The sequence below is a fragment of the Catharus ustulatus genome, chromosome 18, assembly GCF_009819885.2.
Source record: "Catharus ustulatus isolate bCatUst1 chromosome 18, bCatUst1.pri.v2, whole genome shotgun sequence".
Classification (NCBI taxonomy): Eukaryota; Metazoa; Chordata; class Aves; order Passeriformes; family Turdidae; genus Catharus; species Catharus ustulatus.
The window spans coordinates 706,883-728,673 of NC_046238.1; the positions used below are offsets into that span (position 1 = coordinate 706,883).

General features: G+C 45.0%; 1 protein-coding gene across 1 annotated transcript in view; it reads left to right on the plus strand.

Moving 5' to 3' along the window:
• The first annotated feature begins 3,356 nt into the window (after positions 1–3,356).
• Positions 3,357–21,791, plus strand: part of TMEM132D (transmembrane protein 132D) — a 189,660-nt gene continuing 171,225 nt past the window's right edge. Inside the window, exon 1 of the mRNA XM_033075746.2 lies at positions 3,357–3,962. Coding sequence (XP_032931637.1) covers positions 3,884–3,962 — 79 coding nt within the window. The 5' untranslated portion in view covers positions 3,357–3,883. The remainder of the gene's footprint in view (positions 3,963–21,791) is intronic.

Genomic DNA, 21,791 nt, shown 5'->3' on the forward strand with positions numbered 1-21,791 from the left:
CATTCTTGCCAAAATAACATATTGCAAATGAAACAGGAAGATGTTTTCTCATGCTGAGTAGTGTGAATGGCTGTGATTTCCTGAGCAGTGCACAGGAAAGGTTTCCATCCCAGAAGTGTGGCCAGGACAGAGTTTGCACAGCTGATGTGCTGTCACCTGCACTCGTGGGCACAGACTGAGCTGGGACCCCCACTCTGCAGGGGACACCTGAGTGGCCTGACCTGCAGCTGGAACTTCAGTAAAATGCCCACCAAACCAAAAGTAAGATTATTTCTGGGCAGGGCAAGAAATGGGTGTGCTTGCTCATCTCTGAAGGGACTGAAGACAACAGTCTTCAAAAATCACTTGACTTTGAGAGAGACTCGAGACCCAAATCTGGTTTGTGGGGTAACAGGGTCGTGGAACATGAGGAGGAGGATGTTGATAAAATATTAAGTGTCCATTACTACCTACTAAAAGTAAAAGGTCTGCAGGGTGCTCTGGAGGGGAAGGGTATTGATGCATAAAATCTAATAATTAGTTAGTGACCTTTCAGAATTACTTTAAAAAACATTAAGGAAAAAGTAATTGCTTAGATTAATTTTTTTTTTCCTCTCAAAGGACTAAATTAAAAAAATAATCTGTTCAGTAAGTAGCAGCATCCTAGATGAAGGGTCCTAGGTTCTTTTATTTCCATATTTGGGCTGAAAAATGAATTAAGCGCTTCCAAATCCATTGTTTCAACAACGGTGTTGAAAACATGAAGAGAAGGGAAAGAAGCTGATTTTGCAAACATAATATGGCTGGCATTGAAACTCTCCCTCACTTGGCATTTCTCTAACAACTTCTGCCTTTCTTTTATTCTAGTTACCCTGACTGACTGCAAGCCCTTCAAAGCCTATGCACAAAACGACTCCAAATGAGGCACAAAGAACTGCCTGTAAAAGTACAGAAAACTGTACATGTATAAGTAGAAACTGTAGAAGTACAAGGAGAAGACAATCTTGGTTTGGTTTTCTTATTATTCTGGTATCTTTTTTCTTGAATTACTTTGGTGACTAAAGTGCCCACACCTCCATCTGGAGGGAAAACTCTTCCTTTGCACTTTCCATACTTTGCAGAAACTTCTTTATGAAGCTTCTTCACCAGAACACAGATTACCAGCAACGTTATCCTGGCACATCCCACCCTGCCACTGAGTGAAGCTGGACACTGATTTCCTCCTCCAGAGCACGGCTGCTGTGTCTGGGATGGAGTGCTGTTTAATAATAAATCTGCTGGGTTGTACAACACTTGTACAACAAGCAAGGCTTGGCCACGACATCTGTCAGTAAGTGATTTATCCTCTCTCAGGTAGGGGATATTCTGAGCTGGTACATTCCTGTCTGCAGCGCAATGCCACTTCTAGAGATGTGCTCCATTTCAGCTCTGGGGAGCCTCTCAGGAGCTGGGAATCCTTCCAAAGCTGACATGAACTTCTGAAATGAATTCACACCACCACACAAAATGCAGCCTTTTCTCACTGCATGGGTAATCATGTACTTCTCAGTGTTGGCAAACAGAAAGTGTGCAAAGTTTATTTTGATAGACTATTTACAGCTTCAGAGTTGTGGATGTTGATATACAGACAAATGTTTTTGTTGCTCCCAAACATGTACTCCACGAAGGAAGAAAATGAGTATGAATTCTTGTAGCTACTTCTTGTTTTGTTTTGCTTTGTTTTGTTTTGTTTTGGCTGTGGTAAAATGCATTTTGTTGCAATTCTATCTGCCAAGGATAATATAAATCTCATTGTTAAGCTTGACCAAATGTTTGGGTTAGTATTGATACCTCTGTAATGGAAAACCTGAGGTCAGTTATTTTCCCCCAACTCTTTTGGAGACTATTTTAGACCAAATGTCGGCTTTTTGCTGCTGTTTTTGCAACATGTATGAAGTATTCCATTACACACCCCTCACACTATTCCCCTATTCCGCATGCATCGGAGTTGATTTGGCTCACGACTGATGCAGTGGCTTGGGGAGAGTTGAAAACAGGACAGATTGGCTCTGGGATGGTGCTGGAGTGGGGCAGGGATGGTGCTGGAGCAGGGCAGGGATGGTGCTGGAGCAGCTCGGGGATGGTGCTGGAGCAGTTCTGGGATGGTGCTGGAGCAGTTCTGGGATGGTGCTGGAGTGGGGCAGGGATGGTGCTGGAGCAGGGCAGGGATGGTGCTGGAGCAGCTCGGGGATGGTGCTGGAGCAGTTCTGGGATGGTGCTGGAGCAGTTCTGGGATGGTGCTGGAACAGTTTGGGGATGGTGCTGGAGCAGCTCGGGGATGGTGCTGGAGCAGTTCTGGGATAGTGCTGGAGCTGTTCTGGGATGGTGCTGGAGCAGTTCTGGGATGGTGCTGGAGCTGTTCTGGGATGGTGCTGGAGCAGCTCGGGGATGGTGCTGGAGCAGCTCTGGGATGGTGCTGGAACAGTTTGAGGATGGTGCTGGAGCAGCTCGGGGATGGTGCTGGAGCAGCTCGGGGATGGTGCTGGAGCAGGGCGGGGATGGTGCTGGAGCAGCTCGGGGATGGTGCTGGAGCAGGGCGGGGATGGTGCTGGAGCAGCTCGGGGATGGTGCTGGAGCAGCTCGGGGATGGTGCTGGAACAGTTTGGGGATGGTGCTGGAGCAGCTCGGGGATGGTGCTGGAGCAGCTCGGGGATGGTGCTGGAACAGTTTGGGGATGGTGCTGGAGCAGTTCGGGGATGGTGCTGGAGCAGCTCGGGGATGGTGCTGGAGCAGCTCGGGGATGGTGCTGGAGCAGGGCGGGGATGCTCTGCCTGTCCGTGCTCCCGGAGCCGCCTCTGCCCTGCCCTGTGCCCTGTGCCCTGCCCGCCGAGGATGAGCTGGGCTCCATCCCGGGGGAACCGGGCAGGAGCTGGACAGGAACTGGGCAGGAACTGGGCAGAAGCTGGGCAGAAATTGGGCAGAATCTGGGCAGGAATTGGGCAGAAGCTGGGCAGGAATTGGGCAGAATCTGGGCAGAATCTGGGCAGGAGCTGGGCAGGAATTGGGCAGAATCTGGGCAGGAATTGGGCAGGAATTGGGCAGGAGCTGGGCAGGAGCTGGGCAGGGGCCGGGCAGGGGCCGGGCAGGGGCCGCGCAGCTCCGCCCGCTCCGCGCCGCGCTGCCCGGGGATTGGGGCTGCGGGGCCGCCGGGGCTGAGGCGGAGCTTGGCTGCGCGCTCTGTATTTATCAGTTCGGCGGTGCCGTGCTGTGCTGAGGGCAGCGGTGGCTCGGCCCGGCTCGGCGCGGCTCAGCCCGGTCGGGATGCGGCGGGGCCGGCGCGGCGGGCGGGCCGGGCCGCGGGGGCGGGGGGTGCGCGCCGGCCGCCGCCGCCGGCCCCGGCAGCGCTGAGCGCCCCGCCGCCTGAGCCCCGGGATCCGAGACAGTGCACACAGTGCACAGGGCAAGGAGGAGACCGGGAACTTGGGGAAAAAAAAAATAAAATAAGAGGCGAAAGGAAAAAAAGAGCGCGCAGCAGCGAGCCGTGCGAGTGTGGATGGTTTCGGGGCTGAGCAGCATCTCCTGCAGCTAAACTTTGGTGCGGCTCCGCCGGGATGCGGGCGCTGGCCGCGTGAAGCGCATCCCGGCGGCGGCAGCGCTGCCCGAGCCCGCACGGACACGGGGCTGAACCACAACCGATCCTCGTTTGCTGCGAGCGGAGAGGGGGCTTTTCACAGCATCGTCTGTTTGGAAGAAAGGAGGGAGGAAGGGGGGGCTAACGCTAAAGAACTAAGTCTTGTCTGCGAAGGAAATCCCTTTTGCGCTTTCCAGATGACCTTTTCTGCAAAGGTAGCCTCTCCAGCTGACCGGTTTTGATTTAGACTGCCAAGTGTGTGAAACTGCTCTTAAGTGCCGCACGAACCGTAGGATGTGTGCATCCGGGATTAGCAATATGGGGCATCTGTTGTCGCCTCTGCTCTTGAGCCTGGCAGCAGTTTTTTCCAAAGGTAAGTCTCAATCTCTTGTGTTTCGCTGCATCTTGTGTCTTATTTTGCACAGCGAGCCTTTGTCCCCTGTCTCTGTAATGCCTTGAGTGCTGATCCCACAGCTCAGAACGGGAGGACTCGCGGGGAGCCATGTGCTAGTCAAAAACACAGAGGATGTGATGGGAAAGCGTGAGTGGAAGGATCTTTCCTTGGCTGACCACGACAGACAGTCTGGCAGTTCCCTGAGGCATTTGTCACCTCCTTGCTGTACTTGTAGAAGATGCTGCTGCTGAGCTGAGCTGGGAGCTCTGCTGTGGATTGCGAAGGGTTTGTGATATGGAAATCTGAAATCCCCAGAGGTACAAGCTGTTGGAGTCGCCTGCCCCACCGTTACCTTCCGTGCCGTTTTTCAGATTAAAAATCCCGTGTGTCAGACTGACTGGCAGTGTTTTCTGGACCAGGGAAACAGGTACTTAGTGGAACACGTAAAAGCTTTGATGAGGTGCTGTAGCAGTGTCTGGTACCCTGCATGCTGAACAGAGTTGGAATGTCCTGATGGCATCGCTTCAGACAACTCCGCGATTCCTTCTTGGAGCCCTGCAGCTTGTTTACAGTCGGGATCACAAAAGCAGCACAGTGCACGGCTTTTTGTGTGCATTCAGAGCTTCCTCGGAATGTAAAAGTTTTCATTGATGGCCTCAGCCAAAAAGTGAATGCACTTTTGCAATGCTTAATTTAGATGATTCTGAGCATTCCTGTGAAATACAAATTAGGAGAAGTATATGTTTCTACCCGAGCAGATACTGTGCATCAGCACTTATATTTTGGCAGAAAAACAAAGTTTTCACGTGGTTTAGTCTTCAGAGGGGAATAAGAGCAAATGCATTTAATCTGTGATTTTGCAAACATACTGCTTATAAATATCCCTATTAAAAAAAGGTATGAGTTATTCTGAGCAGCCTTTTACACTTCCAGAGATCAGCACTTTTCTTTTTCATTAAGTGAGTTATTTGTACTAATTAGTTTTCATCCAGAACTGAACTTAACGACAGAAGGCAGAATATATAGCTCTGTATTTCTGAGGTGGTTCCCTGTATCAAATGTCATTCTCTTCGTTTTTTCCTTAGAACAGGTACAGAAATAAAGGAACAAAATTGTAAGTCTTCTCAAATGTTCCCTAAATGCAGTGCCTACATAAGTCCTGTTCTAAAGTTGCAATTGGAAATGCATTAGCAGCAGGGATTAGAAGTCAGAGTCCTTTCAAGAGATTGCTTCATTCACATTGCGCACCAGTAGCTTGTGATTGCCCAGCTAGGCTGTAAATGATGTATTTTATTATGAGCACAACCATCAGTGCTTTGGGTAGGCTCACAGAGCAGTAGGAGTATGAACTTCTTCATTCCCTGGCTTTTCTGTGTTTCAGTTTGCTGCCCTAACGCTGCCTTAACACAGTGTTGGACTGAGATTGCAGTTTATTCCAGGGTTGCAAGAAATGACATTCCATTTTTACAGAACACAGCGTTTCTTTTATTGCCAACTCAGCTATTACAGCGTTCATGTGTGATCTCATTCTGAAATGTTCCTTGCATCTCTTCTGAAAGATGGACCAGGAAAAATCATCCACCAAAGGGGTTGTCAAGCCGTGGCACAGCTGCCCAGGGAATGGTGGCGTGCCCATCCCTGGGGCACTGAACAGGCTGTGGCTGTGGGGTAGCTGTGGTGCCTGGGGCTGTGGTCAGGGTGAATGGTCACTGCTGGGTTAGCAGTGCCATTCGATGCTCTCAGGTTTTTCTGCTGAAGAATTCTGTGATTCCATGAAACCAGACATGAGATCCCAGCAGCATCACTGGTGTTGGCTGTGCTGTTGATCTTGCACTTACCCAAGGCACTGCTGCTGTGTCAGTGCCAGGCCTCTGCTGTTTAGTGACACAGGATCTATCTTCAGTGCAATTGTTTATTTTTTCTTTGGTAACAGCCTCCATCTGCACTGCTGTGCCTTACACTGGAAAGACAGAGAGTTCCAGAGATTTATAGTACGAACTTCACAGTGTAAAAGGTTGGTTCCCACCCCCCTCCACATAGTAAGATGAACAAACAATAAATCAGGCATGATTACTACTACAGGGCATGTTTCTTTGATGCTTTTCTGTTGCTAATGGAAAAACTCTCTCATTTATGACACGATGACAAAGTTTTCCTAAAGAGATACAAAAGCTTTTAACATGCAACAGCAATCAGCTGTCTATTGTGTATAGGGCTGCTGCTTATTACTGAGAACCATGGCAACACACCTTGTACTGCACAGTTTCCAAATCTTCCAGGTAATAATGTTGAAGACTTGAGAATACTATTGTGATTTTGCTTTGCTTTTATCTTGTAAAATGCAGAGCTCCAGCCTGAGAAATGAAACGCTGTTTTCAATGATCAGTTGAGATCCTACCAGGCCCCCTTGCAGTGATGTTGCAATGCACGTGTGTTCATGTCCTGTCAATCTGGTAACACCTGGAGGGGCAGGGCAGAGGTGATGTGCTCTGGAACTGCTCTGCTGGGGCAGCTCCATTTCACAGCTTTGTCTTCAGCAGAGTTTTCTTCAGTCAGTCCTCGGAGGCCAATGCTTGCCCTCAGTCAGTGCAGCATTTTGCTGTTTGTTATCAAAGGCAAGAAGAACTTCTGGGGAAATCTTCAGTCAAAAAAGAGCCAGGTCCAGCTGAGGTTAATGAAAACAGACTATATAGAACAGGCACAATAACGTGGGCATTTTGTTCTCTTGTGGAAATGGAAAGTCATCAGCTCTACTGGAGTACAATAAAAACTTCAATACTTTATTTGAGCTCCCAGTTCCATGCCTGGCTTAAGTCTAGAATGAAAACAGCATCTCCTGTAAGATGCCAATGATTTTTGAGATTATTGTGAGATTAAAGATTGAGGGTCCTTTTTCATTATGGATGTCTCCAGATAAAAATGGATTTCATTGATTTCAAATTTCAAGTTTGTCAGTACAAAAACAAGTGAATATTTTAATGACTTTTTCTGCTTGTGTTCTGCTGAGCATTTTGTGTTCTTCTGTATCATTCTGGCAGAAATCTTCCTTCAAGTTGCTCACTAATGATATCTCAGGCCATAGAGCTGTGGTTTCATTTTCTTCTTCTCTCAATTTTATTGAGATGGAGGCTTGGCAAGTGTATTAGGCAGGATTTCCTTGTATCCCCTCAGGGTGTTCCCCATAGCTAGAGATGTGCAGAGCACATGTGCAGTGATGGAAATCTCCTGTTACAGCACAGTGAGCATGGGAAACAAGGAGACCAAACCCCAAATGTCTAGTTTTGGTTCATTCCCCTCGAGAAGTGGTAGTATATTAGTAATGGATGTAATTCTGTATATGGGATTAAAGTCAAAGATTGTTTTATTTGATTTAGGAGATGTATTTTTTTCCCACTCCTTAGTGGTGGCTAGACAGGAGTTCAGGGTTGAATTGCAGTTCATGTTGACAGACTGTGATTGTGATCATGAGGGACACATTCTTTTTTCAAAGTACAGTGCTGGTGGTGTGGCCAGAGCCATCCCAGCATCTGGAGCTCCAGCTGTGCAGCTGCTCTGCATGGAACAGGGGTGCTGCTGCTCAGGTGAGCATGAAGTACACGTGTGGGCAGCAGGAGCTTTCCCTGTCAGCTCTGCCTACAGGGAAAACCCCCCAAACAAATTCAATCTTTCCAGCTTTAAGTTCAAGCAGTTTCCTTAAACCCAAAGTTGTGCTTTGTCCCAGCTGCATTGCACTTGAAGTTGTTTGAGGCTCTGTAAAAGGGAAGTGGAACATAACTTGCACTTTTTCTCTCTTGCTGTGCTTCTTGCCATGGAGTACTTGTGGGAAAAGCCCCTTTCTGATTCCTTTTCTTTCGATAAAAATAATAAATTCAGACTAAACAAAAAATTCCATGGCTAGACCCCTGTTTTATTTGTCAGCTGCAATACTGGCTTAATGTGATTTGGTTTCTAATATTTCCCTGTAATGTTCTCATTTTTTACTTCTGTCTTTTATTAGTTCCTTAGGACTGGCAGGCTCTGTGACACCAACCAATGTTTTAGATATTAATAAAAGCAGCTTCATTCAATAAAGATCAGTTTTATTTAATAAAGGAGAGAATCAAAAGATAATCTGATTTTTCATGCTGCATTCACATTAGATCAAGCTCTCAGGTGGTTGTGGATGCCAAGTCTAGTGGCAGTCTGTCACGGGTCCTAGGATACATAAACATGACTGCACACAGATTGATTGCAGGGAAGCTGAGATTCATCACAAGTTTGGTTTATAAAGTGGGACATTAAATTACTTGGTTTTCACCACTCTTTGTAGTATTGCCTGCTGCATTATTAATGACAGCTCCAAATGAAGTGGATTTTAAGTAGTTCTGAGACATGTAGATAACAGTAATTATCATGAGCAGTTTAAAGTACATATTTGAGGATGTTAGGCTGCTTCAGCCCAGGGTTGAAATGTGGGCACAGTTCGCTGGAGAATGAGGATTGGCCTCTTCATGTCCCGATTGCTTCTTTTTTAGAACAGACTTAATTCCAGAGTAAGGTGTTGGTCTGATGGCCCCACAAAGCCAAGGGGTTGAACTCTTCATTTGCCAAAGCACATTGATTTGTGTGGTACCAACTCAAACTTCCACTTCCTGCTGGGACTTGAACTGGACCCAGAGGAGGGTGTGAGCCACAGCTCTGCCACAGTTACACCCAGCTATTGATCCAGCCAGGGAGCATTTCAGTGCCTTCAGCAGCCTTGAATTCCAGCAGACACAGTTTTCTGGAGTGTTTTTCAGCCTGTAGCCCACACACCAGTGGTGATTCATAGAACATCTGAGCAGTGTTGTGAAACCAGTGCCAGAAACCTTCTGCGTGGCAGCGAGGAAAAAGCGAGGGGAGGAAGTGGAAGTAACAAGGCTGCTTTCAGCCTGCATCCCACTTTGTGTCTGCTGGGGAACACAGACCTCTGTGACAACACCACAGCCAGGGCACTGAGTAGGATGCTCTGGATTTCTTTCAGGAGCTTAGCTGGCTCTTTTCCTTGAAAGGGCTGAGAAAAACCGCTCCAGTGAGACGAACTGTGGTAGTTGGAAATGTTGCTGTGAGCTCTTTGGTGCTGCCTCAGTGCTTCAGCCACAGCCCTGCTGGTGTGAGTGCTTGTGATCCACTGCAGCAGAGGTTGTTTCCATCAGCCCTGAGCAGTGGCTCAGTGGAGCAGAGCAGGAGAACCCTGCCACTCACTCCTGGCACTGCCACTCTGGGGTCAATGAGCTGCCTCAGAGCTTCTGCTCTGCACACAGAGGATGCTGCTTTGTTCTCACACCCTCACTGCTGCGATGTTTTAATCAAGGTTTCCAGAAAGGTTCCTTGAGGGAGTTTTCTGTGCTGCAGACAATTGTTTCTCTGGAAGTGGCTCAGTAAAATGCACTTTGGTTTCTTGTACAAGTGTGTATGAAAGGTTGGTAGCGGGCTCATCAATGTTGCCACGTTTCCCCAGGTTTACAAAACAGAAGGCTTCTTTCCTCCTCCTGTAGTCACTTCACCTTCTCACAGGCCCATCTGGCTCTGTTTTTAAAGTTACTTTGAACTGGTTTGGTTCGTTCAGTTATTTGGGGTTTTATTTGCAAATAAAGACTTTTGGCTAAAATGTTTCAGAAATTTGCTATGGTAATGGTTTGTAAGCAAACAGACCCACATCTGAAAATGACTGTGTAGATTCTAAACTGTGGGAAGAATATTGAATAATGTAGCTCTTACAAAAACAACAGAAGAAATCAGTTAGCTGGGTATGTATAAAAAATGCAGCAGGGGTAACAACACCAAGTGCTGCTAGCAGAGGTGTGGAGAGATGTCAACACATTCTTCTTCCTTGGGGGACACAGCTTTGAGATGGACTCAGGAGCAACAGGAGTTCTCTCCAGCTGAGCCAGGATGCTCCACATCTTGTCCTTTGATGTGTTTGCTTTCAAGAGAGGCAGACTGTTGAGCAGACAGTCTGCAGATCTCTTGCTGAGGAGCAAGGCAGATGTCCAGATAATCACACAGATGAGTCTGCATGTCCTGCATGCTAAAAACAATCCTCCAAGTCACAGAGGGTAGTCTCATCTAATGCTGAAGGGTCTCAAAACCTTGAATTCTGTGGGCCCTCAACATCACTTGCTTTTTATTTATATTTTTAGAAGTGTAGTTTTATGTCTTCAGTATCCCTTATGTAAATTCACTGTGCAAGAGGAGGAGCCCAAAGCTGGCAGAGGTAAATAGTCAGTGTTGTCTCTAAATATTGATCTAATCCATGATACAGGGAAGGAAACAATCCCAATTAATCTTCAATCCACTCACTTACCAAAGATTCTGGATTAGCACATAATTGTATCCTCCATTTTCTGCTGAGCCATGGTGACTCATTCTACTTGTCTTCATGAAAATAATGGTGATTTGCATCTGCTTGTATTTGAAATATCTGTATTTATCCTTTAGCATTGCATCTCTGTCCTAATGTAATCAGCCTTGCTTGGTTAATTTTGATTTGCTGGTACACATGGGGTAGTTATCTTTCTTGTCTGTGTGTGTCAGATTTGCTGCTTTGTGGGGTATATTGTCAGGTTTCCCTGCTCTGAAGGAGAGCTTGATGTTGTTCCTGTAGATTGTGTTTTGAGCTACTGTTGAAAGAACTACTCAGCTCTGCAAAACTTTGCAGTGTGATAAATCTGTAAATACACCGTGTACCTGCAGTTACACTCCTGTCATCCTTACCTTGTTCTCACAAACAAAAATAGGATCTAGTTTGCTCAGGGTCACAAGTCTGTAGCTCTAGAGATGAAGAAGGATCTCTTCATGGGTGCACAGCACAGGATTTGGGCAGAGCTGAGCACTGGCTGTGCCCAGCAGAGGACAAAGGTGAGCACACCCTGGGAGTTCATTGCCACTCATGTGCAGAGTGCAGGGAATACTTTTACACTCATTTTCTCTGTGTGTGTTGTTTAGGATCTGTTTAACCCAGAGTCAGGGGCTCTGTTATGTGCTGTGCTCACCCACAGGATCAGGCACTGAACACACTTGTCTTTCCTTCTCTAAGGGAAGGGAAGGGAACACTTGCAGAAGGAGCCAGGCAGTGTGCTGCTGTTAGTGCACATCTGATACAGGACTTGGCAAGTCTTGTCATGCTCTAGGACTGCCACAGCAAGGCCATTTCCAGATGGCACTGACAAGTTTCTTTGTCCCCACTCCCAGAATTGTACTGAAATGCCAACTGCCCAGCAGCCCTGTGAGTCAGGTGTGAAAGATGGGGGTCCAAAACGTAACGGGCAATGTTCAAAATCTGCTTTGAGTTTGCTGTCCCTCTGAATGCCGAGGGGGGTCACCCCTCTCTGAATCACTGTGGTGTTCTTAAAGCTCTCTCTGGTGCTCTGTGCACATCTGCCATGCTCACCTGGGGCTCCCCACTTTGTGCTCCCTTGTTCCACATCCTTTTCCATATTTTGGGAGCCTACCCTGACTTTGCTTGCTCTGCTCTCTCTCCGTGCCTGTGTCCCCTGCAGCACTGTCTGATAGGAGATGATTTCTTGCATACTGAACACTTGTGCACAGTGGGATTCTGTTCTGTGCTCCTGACTCTTTGACACCATCTGCCCAGCAAAGTGCTTTTAATGGGTTTCCACTGAGCCAGGCTGTACTACAGCCCTGGCAGCATGCTCGGCGTTTTTAAAAATAAACAAAATCTCTTCAGACAAGCCACACACGAGCATTGGCATCTCCAGCAAAACTGAGGATCTCATACTGTTTGATATTTTGTGGAGAGAAATGTCTCTGTTTGATGGGCTCTAAAGTGGGAAAAATGACTGATAGCTTGGAATGGCCTTCTAATAGCACTGGTTTATTTTTTTAAACGACCTTATAAAGCATTATTTTCCATCCCATTTTTTAAGTCAGGTATTATTATCCTTTTACAAAAATGCAATCGTTTTACCTGGTTAGAGTTCTGTTCTTTATGAGAGCAGGGGAATGTAATGGTTCATGATGGTGATTTAGGAGTGAGGCTACCCACTGGCTTTCTGTAACCTTTGAAAAATCACTCCAGGCCCCTGCTTTCCCTTTTTTTTAAACTGTCTTGTCTGCTCAGGATACAAGGTGTTCAGAGCAGGATCTGGTTTAATTGCAGCTCTGCAGCATCTGCTGTGCATTTTACCACATGAAAATAATTAATTTCTACCATCTGTGTTAAAAATGGGAATGTGAGATGCTGATTGCTGGACAGCACAAACTGCTCAGAGGCCTGTAAGAGGAGAAAAGAAGAGTGGGGTAAGGAAAAAAACAAAGATACCACAAAAGCATCTGTGTGATTAAAACATTCTAAGAGATTGAGTAGATGCCATCCCCTGATGGTACAATTAATATGCTAAGCCTTTCCAAACAGCAGCATGATAAAGGGAACATAAAAAGCTTTTTATAAGAAGATGTCATAAAGATGTTTTTGTATTTATTTCTGTTGTAATCTGTGTTAATAAACTACTAAAGGAAATATTTTCAATGTCTGTATTAACAATGCAGCAAACCCTTTATGAAAAAAATAGGTTTTTTGACAGATGGTGCAGATCTTAGAAATACTTCATTCCTCCTTTGCCCCTTCAAGTCTTTGGGGTTTATTTTAAGCTCCTTCAGTTTGGTAAGTTGTGAACATAGTGGGCAGTGGTGGGAATGAGATGGTGAAAGGAACTGTTGGCTGGTCCCTGTGTTGTTGGTGGGACATGGAGGTTGAAAGAGTCAAAATAAATGAATTCTGCTGACCTTCTGAGCTACCTTGCATGAACACACAGGGAATCAGACACAACCCTGCTCGTTTGCCTTTAGGTTCTTTCATTTGAAATTACATGGAGTCTGACCTCTATCTAATTTCAGGTTGGAAAAATACAAAGAAAATACCACTGTGAATTCCCTTGACAGAGAGGGTGGCATTTCCCAAATGCTGTCCACCAGGCTGATGTTTTGAGTGGTATCTCAGTGCTCCTTTGTTGTTGTTAATTATTCATTTGTGTAAAGCTAACTAAGGGGAATGCTTGAGCGCTGTGATCTTCCTCAGGAGTTTGCTGCTGCTGTTACCTTTTTTTCCCATTTGTCCTGTCATAACTTTGGATATTGCTGAAGATGTTCCCTGCTGTTTCAGCTGCAGCAGTTTACAATACAAATATCAGCACAACTGGGTCTTTGCTTGCCTTTTTATTTAGCCTCTTTATCTGAGCAGCAGTAGATCAGAGTAATGGTACAATAATCACTGGTGAAACATGTATTTGTTTGTTTTTGTTCTATTTCTATGCAGTCATGTGCTCCTTCCATCCTTTCATCTATTCCTATCAGAATTATGAGTTTGGTTTGGATCAGACCCCGAAGAAAAAGAAAAGCTTGTAAGTGGAGAGTACTAAATATAGCAGGCCTTTGTTCCTGTATTTATAGTTTGGTGCTTAGAATGTCTGCATGTGCATTATAGGTTCTCATCAAATAATCAAATTGCATCAATAATAAAATATGATGGTTCATGAAGAGGTTCTCTTCAGCTGCTCTCCTTTCAGCACTCCAGAAAAGGAGGATGGCTTTGGCAGCTTATCTGCAGTGCTGCCAGCTCTGGGCTTTGGCAGCCCAGGTGAGGAGCAGTGAGTTGGATTTGGGTGCAGAGGGGAGCATTCCCACACCTTGTAGGATTTTAGCTGTGGCAGTAGGTGAGATGATAATATCCCAGGTACTTAACTCTCCCAGCCCTTAGTATTTATGGTATACAACTGGGCAGTTATTGGGACACAGTGAAGACCCAGGGATGAAGAGAAGTCTCCCCAAATGCTGAAGATTCCTGCAGGATGCTGTTTGGTGTAGGAGGGCTTTCCCAGGGTGCCAGTTCACTCTGTGAAGTGCTGAAACCATCCCTTTTTTCATTCAGTACACTCTCCTTTGTTTTCTGAGACGAGCAGCCCTCTGATCCTCCCATGGGTGGTGACTGCACCGTTCCCTCAGCCCCTTTTGCCCCTCTTTGACGTGTTGCAGATCAGTTTGTCACAAGAATTACACATTCTCCCACTTGTTCTGTCTCCTTCCTACAAACAGGCACCACCAAAACCTCCCCTGCAGCCTGTGGAATTGTTGTGGCACTTTCAATTCTCTTTTGTCCTCCTTTGACATCTGTCTTGGGAAGAGCTGATCATTGTATTCCTTCCTAGTCTAAATCTGACTGGGCCTTGGCAAATGGTGCTTCCAGTACCTCATCATTTTCTTCTCCAATTTCTGAATAAATGTTTCCCTCAGACACTCAGCAAGTGAATCTCTCCATAACTCCTGCACTTTCTCTTGCCCCCTTATTTATAGGTCAGTGCTGCCACTGTTCTCTTGCAATACCAAGTCTTGTTTTCAGCAGTGGGATGAAAGAAGGAATCACAGGGGAAAACAGCCCATATATAATCTTAGATTTAGGATGACATTGAACTTTAGTACTGACCTATACAAGTTATCAGAAAATAATTGAAACTCTAGGCTGGGAGCCCAGAAAATTAAGATTGAGGGCAAGCAAGAAGAAATTTATGGAATTTGGAAGACAAGGAGAGGAAATAAAGATGGAACTCTGTGTTGTGCTGCTACTCTGCACAGTAAAGAACACGAGAATGGCTGTGATCTGTGGGCTGCTCCAGGCACTCTGGGTGTGCACAGCCCCTCACCAGAGCCAGCAGGGCTCTGATGGCTTCACTTGCACAGGTACTTGATCTTATCCTGTGAAACTTATGTTCCACCAAACTGCAGAGTTGCCCTCACGTCAATTAAAGTAATTTAAATTAAGAAGATACAATCCCTTCTTTACACTTCAGTTTCAGACTAAGACAAATATTAAACTACGATAAATTTTCATGGAATAAATAAATCTTAATTTTGCTTATGCTGAATGCAAGTTGCAGCAGCCAAGATAGAGTTTTGCTTATTTTCTCAATAATCTCATGTGAAATGGTTTGTACTTTATTTCACCTGCCTGAAAGGAAAATCAGAACAACTGATGCTCAGTTACTCCTTTGCATTCAGTGGTTGAAAATAACTCCTCTTGTTTCTGCAGTACAATATTCTCCCATGAATGCAAGCTTCATCATTCTCACCTCTTTTTTGCAGCACTAAGAAGTCTCTCTGCACATTCTTAGCCTTTGCATAAAGGAAGCTCTCACACTTGCCAAATACTCTCAGTGTCTTCCCTTGACCTGCAGGCCAGGGGTGATGCTGGGAAGGTTTTTGTTTTGTTCTCAGCTCTCCAGCAGAACTTGCCTTCTGCCCCACATCAGCTGGGAGCAGAGAGATGCTGCATTGTGAGCTCCTGGAGATGCCACACAGCTCCAGAGAAGGAAATAATGAAACCACACAGCATTGCTGTGAGAACTGTGCTAAGTGCTGTGAAAACACAGCTGGGAACAATAAGTCAAGGTCTAACTTCACGGGAACAGTGCTGAGAATTCTTGTAATTTGGCTGTAGAAAATGGTTCTGACAGACCTTTCCTGGAAATTAAAAAACTCCACTTTAGAGGGACAGTGCAGATGCAGTGGTTGACCATCGGTGCTTTGCTGTGTTTTGTGTGATGGATTTTGGTCACTTAAATCTAGACTGTAAGCTGTAAACAGAAAACAAAATTATAATAATTCTCTACTGGGCTGAGCGTGATCTGCAGAGGAGCATGGATGGGGGAGCTGAGTCAGCCTCAGCTGGGCTGCTGCAGTCTCTTTCCTGTGTGGCATTGGCATTTCTGCAGTTGAGTAATGAGCCATGCAGAGAGCTCGCACAGACAGCTGAAAACTCATATTTTTCCCTCATTTACAGAGGTTGGGGTTGTTCTTTGCAGGCACCAGCTCCAGTAATAGTGCATTGCCTACTGAGGTGGTTGAGCTCCTTGATCTGATGGAAAGCTAACGGACCAAAAAGAAAAGCTTTCCAACAGAGACGGGGCTGTGAATAATCTGAGCCCGAGGCCACGCGCTCACCAGATCTCACATGGAAGAGGGCTGAGTGCCTTCGGAGGCTGCAATTAGTGCTTGCTTTTTGTAGCATCAAACTGTACATCCAGTGATCAGTTCCCAGGCCTTTTCACTCCCATTCCCTTGCAGAAAACATCATGATTATAGAGCCAGGTGGTGTTCAACCTTAGCTGTTGTTCAGGCATAGAAACCAGGCAAAATGGAGAAAAACTTGACAGTGATCACTTGGTGTATTTATAATTATATTTATAATTGCCATTTGCAGCTGCTATGCTTCAGCAAATTAACATCCCACTGCAGCTACGAAACAGAGACATTTCTTAAAGAAGAAAATGGTAATAATAGTAAGATAAAGCTATGAAATTTAGGTAATTCTGTATAACAAATATGATCAGTGCCTTCTTCCTCATTAATTGCTTTTCATGGTGTAGTTGAAATTTTACATGGGGAGGGAAAGCCCCACTCTGTTGTTGATAATGTGGTGGTCACTGCACTTCCTAGTTTTGGATGCAGCTGCAGGATTCCAACCCAAAGTGGGACCTACTTAAAGTATGCTGAGCATTTTAATGGCTGAGTTGGAAGATTTTGGAAATGATCTTTGTATTCTTAATCCAGCCAAAGTAATTCTGAGGAGCTGAATTCTGTAGCAGTGATGACAGAGGCTGCAGGATGTAATGAGGATGGGAGACACAGCAGTGTCCTTGCCCCAGCAGTGTTCTTGCCCCAGTGTTTTGTGTCCTTGCCCCAGTCAGAGCTGTGGTCACTTTCTGCCATCACCCGTGGCTGGTGCTGCATTTCCAAGAAGCTGAGCATCCCTCTTCATGGGATTTATGATTGTCTAAGTGTGGATTCCATTCCTCCCAGTGCCATGCTAACATTACAGACTGCTCTTGGATGGGATCTCACACCAGCCTGGTGTTCTCTCCTGGCTCCCAGTGCTGGGTTAGCATTACAGACTGCTCTTGGATGGGATCTCACACCAGCCTGGTGTTCTCTCCTGGCTCCCAGTGCTCTGTTACCATTACAGACTGCTCTTGGATGGGATCTCACACCAGCCTGGAGTTCTCTCCTGGCTCCCAGTGCTCTGTTAGCATTACAGACTGCTCTTGGATGAGATCTCACACCTGCCTGTCACACTGACACTGCCCAGCTCTTCCTCACCTGCTTGTCTCCTTCCTCATGAGCTGGTGTGTGACTGAGCTGGTCAAGTCCTAACACTCATCACATCTTGTGTGGGCTTCCTGCTCCTGTCCAGCAGCAGAATGGCTCAGGAGCAGCCAGATTCCACGTGGAGCTGTGATCTCACAGGTGCCACTCTATCCAGTGTGTGCAGCAAGGTGCAAGGACTCCTACAAATGCTCACTGATCTGCATCAGAGCTGCCTTTTCTGTCCATCTGGATTCTCAAGGCATTCAGCCTTTAGGTCAAACTGCGAGCTCACAGGAGGGTTTTATTCCATTACAGCAGAATGGTGAGAGCAGCATGAGGGCAAGAGGCTGTTTGAGTCATGGCCCAATTCCTAATTACACCTGTGTGCTTCCTTAATGGAATTCAAATAAACGATGTTGTTGTGCGAAAGCAGTGATACTGTATTTATTTCTAAATTCATTCCAAGATGTCAGCATGCAGCCCCGAGGATGTGAAAGAAGGGCAGAGCTTGTCAGCCTCCCTGGCTGCTCTGAATTACCCTGAACCTATTGGAAATGAAAGGTTCAGAGAGCACAGATGGAATAGATTGAAGCTTTGAGTGAATTGAAAGGGCAAGTTTGCTGGCTAATCATGATCTCTGTGGAGAGAGGGATAGCTAATAGATTGGAATTGTCAGGCATTGTGAAGTCCTCCAAAGAACTGCTTAAGGCATTTCACTTTCCAGTTCTAGCTTGTGTAGCTGCTTTCTCTTCAATTAAAACAGCTTTTGTTTCCACATAATTAAAACATGGAAGCACGTAATATTAGAGAGTGTGTGATGTAGGAATGTCCTTATCTTGGTTATTTTCCTGCTTTTAAGATAACATTGCATTGAAGCATCTGTTTAGCAACACATTTCTTCCCTCTGTAGATGAAGACTAGATTTTTAGAAGCATCTGGTTTTAAATTTAAGAACAAAATGCTCCCAGCTCAGTGGATAGAATCTTGCCTGGGGTTCGGGGATCCTGATGTGGTGTTAGGAACTATAACAACAGAAATGGATGAAATTGATAATTCAGAATTTCTGTTTCCCTGCATATATTCAGTTTCCCTGTGTTAACTTCTGATGGCAGAACTTCTTTGTCTTCAAATTCAAAGTCACTTTCAGACCAGTCACAAATATCTGAAAGTTCATAATTCAATCCAAACCCACGTCCACAATCCAGAACTTAAGATTGCTTTACAACCACCTTGAGAGACTTTTACAGATACCAGGTTCCTTCACATCTTTGTATGTTAGAGCCAAGCCTGCATTTACTGAAAGAGCAGAGAAACCCCATAAAATCCTAGGAAATCCAGTGGCAGTCCTGTGTGCAGCAGGAGTTCGTGTCAGAAGGCAAAGATTGGATTGGAGCCTCAGGAATTTCAGGGGTTTGTGGAGACACAGCCAAGTCAGCCCAGCCTGAGGCAAATGAACACCAGCATGTCCTGATGTCCTTTCCAAAGAGATTCACATTGATTGGGTTGTTGTTAAGATTTTCATTGATCACAGCACTGAGCTGCATTCTCCCTTCCCAGGACTGCACAAAGGAGTGCTATGGTGCAAGGCAGGATTTTATCATTCCCAAATAATGCTTCCATGCTTCCTGCATACACAGAACAATCCATATCTGCCTTCTAAAATTAAATTCCTCTGACATTGTTTCTGAGCTGGATCAGGATATTCAGTCTCCACAGCTGGTGGCCCCAGAAGATGATATGCAGGGCATTCTGTTAAATCAGACATATTCCAATTTTTAGAAAATAATCCCTTTTCACACATTAAGAAGTTTCCACACAGCTTGTTTTTTTTCACATGTTCTTACAAGCTTCAGACAGGTGAGCTGATTTTATAATTTTAGAGATATTGGTTACTGAGACTTGAGTTAAAGCATTGGAATAATTCAATATTTATTTATTTATGGAGCTGGGTGTGGCTTTGCTGGCTCCTGCCTTTGTTTCCCTGCCCTGGACACACACATTGTTGTCCAGAGCTCAGGTCTGAAAGCCACTAACCAAGTTTGCTGTTTGTACAGGCTCTGAGGCCCTCCAGTCCCTCCATTTATAATGTCAAACCTGCAATTAGAGCTTTATTCATCAGTTCACCTTCGTACTGAGGCTAGTATTGCACATTTAAAAAGGAGCATTCTCCTTACTCTGATCACCTTTGAAAGGGCAAAGCTTGTTCCTGTTGATTGTCCCCTTGGTAATTAAAAGCTTTGCAGTTTGAATTTCCTGGTTTTGTGTTAAGCAGCTCCTGTTTTACCTTGATAAGGTAAAGCCCTCTCTGTTCTTAGGCTGAGGACATCTTTAGTGCACCAAGAGCAGCTCCTGTCAGCCCCGCTGTGACACTGCAAAAAGCACTTTTTAACTTTCTGCAGCCCAGTGCCTCTTCTGGCCAGAGGCAGCTCTGATGGAAACAGCTGTAAGGGTGGTAGCATTGCAATCAAAGATAAAAAGTCAGATTTCAACCCCTGTCTTTGGAGCTACACAGCCAAAGCCATAACTCAGCCCTGAGCTTGAGGGAACAGCAAATTCTGTTTTTGTGTGGTTCCTGGATCCTTTGGGATGGCATCACACCCATCCCCAGGGCTGAGCATCCTCCTGGTGCTCGCCTGCTCCCAGGGTCCCTGGCAATAACAAGAGAGAGGTCTGGGCAGAAAGGAGGATATTTCAAGGATCAGAAATTAAATGCTTTAATAAAGCTTAGGTGAGACACCGGGATACTATTAGATTTTTGTTATTATTAATTCAAGGGGGTGAAAATACTGTAAAATTACCACAACCTCAGCTGAAGTTTATGGCTTTTGAAGAAAATGGTGCCTCAGAGGACTAGTAGGACTCAGGCTTGATTAAACTGGGATTTCAGAAATTCTCTGCACTGAACCAAATAAAAAGGCATTCAATCTAATTAGCTAGAATTGTGGAGGGAGAGGAGGAGGAGAGGTATTTCTGACCTGTTGGCTTTTTACATAACCTTTAATCCATGGCATGTATTTGTAGCTATTTTGGTAGATTTGTTTTCCTTCTCAAGGGAATTTGGCCTCGAATTGTAACCTTTTGATAACTTTGCTTAGGAAAATCTGAGGAGAAAACCTCATGGTCCTGTTAATAGATACAGACCTTCAGGAGGCCTGTTCTGTATTTTTTCCTGATGAAGGTTCATATTTTGGCCAGATCCTGTGCCTCTGTTCCATTTCTGTTGGGTTAAGTGGCTTTCCTGCAGTTTTGATTTCTGGAATATGCATCTGGTTTAAGGGCTGGTAATCCTTGTATACTTTGAGGAGCTAATTGGTACTCATTTTGCAGTTGCCTATTAAGGCATGAATATAAAAAGATGTAGAGATATGTTTAGAGATAGCTAACATAATGCTTTTTAAAATACATTATAGGCACAGTTCTAGAAATGCCAGATAATATTTTTGGAAGATCTCTACAACGTTGTGAATGTCCTCAAGAAACAGAAGAGGGTGGTAATTATGTGCTTTGAAATGGAATTAATCCTTGACCCTTTGGAGAAGCAAAATGCTATTTGTGCTTAGAGACTGACACAGATTAATTTTGATCATTTACCAGTCATTCCAGTCTTTCCATCTTCTCATTTATTTCAAGTTATCAGGCTTCACAATTCCCCCTGAACGCTGTGATAAACAGTCCTAGCCAGGGAAATACAGTTCCCAGGGGAGGGTTAGGGGTGACCCAGTGGCATTGCAGAACAGTTTCCAGCTCTGGTGTTCTTTGCCATTTCACTGTAAATCTGTGTTCATGTGATCCCTGAAAGGCTGAGAAGCCAAAGATGTGCTTTCACTTTTTACCAAATTTTACCAAATTTCAATTAGTATGGACAGCTTGGCAATCAGTGACAACACTGAGTGCTGTGCACAGCTGAGGTAAAGCCTGCAGGGAGAGCATTCCATAAAACATTGCTTGGCAAGGAGTCCCTGGTGCCATGGTGTGCCACAAGGTTAAACAAGTGGGAGCTGTTTCCTTTTCACAGTGTTTTATTTCTGATATTCTTGAATTAGGACAATTTCAACATTCTTTCTGCTCCTTTCTCCCCCATCCAGTATGGATTTTATTTCTAAAATGGTGAAGGTTTACTTGAAAGTAAAAAGTCCTGGTCGGGTCTGCTTCTTACTTTATATGTGATTGGTTTGTATGTACTAAGGATGGATAACAATTAAAACAATGAAATAATTGTTATACTGTTCAAAAGCTTTGTGATTATGGACACATGAATTGATGTTTTCCAATATGTAAAGCTGCCAGTTGTGTTTGTTTCTTTTACAATACTTGATTCTGTTACATCTAAATATTCAGTTCCATCTATGCAACCAGTGTCAGAAAACACAGCAGAAGATTTTAAAATAAATATATTGTGTTAGTAAAAGAAGTCTCTGTATCCCCAGCCCATGTAGCACCTCTGAAATTCAGTCAGTGCAGTGGCTCAGGTTGAGGTTTGGCTGCAGCAATGGAGACAACACTTGTCACTGAGCAGTGCTGAATGGATTTTATTGGTTCATAACCAAACTTGGAGGTTAATGTCTTTGTTTTGTGAAACAGATGTTTAATTCTGAGCCTGGGCAATTGATTCTTCTCTGTCTGAAGAGGGAAAACAATGGATGTGTTGGATTACTGCACTCAGTAATTGGGTGTGACAGATGTATTAAATTA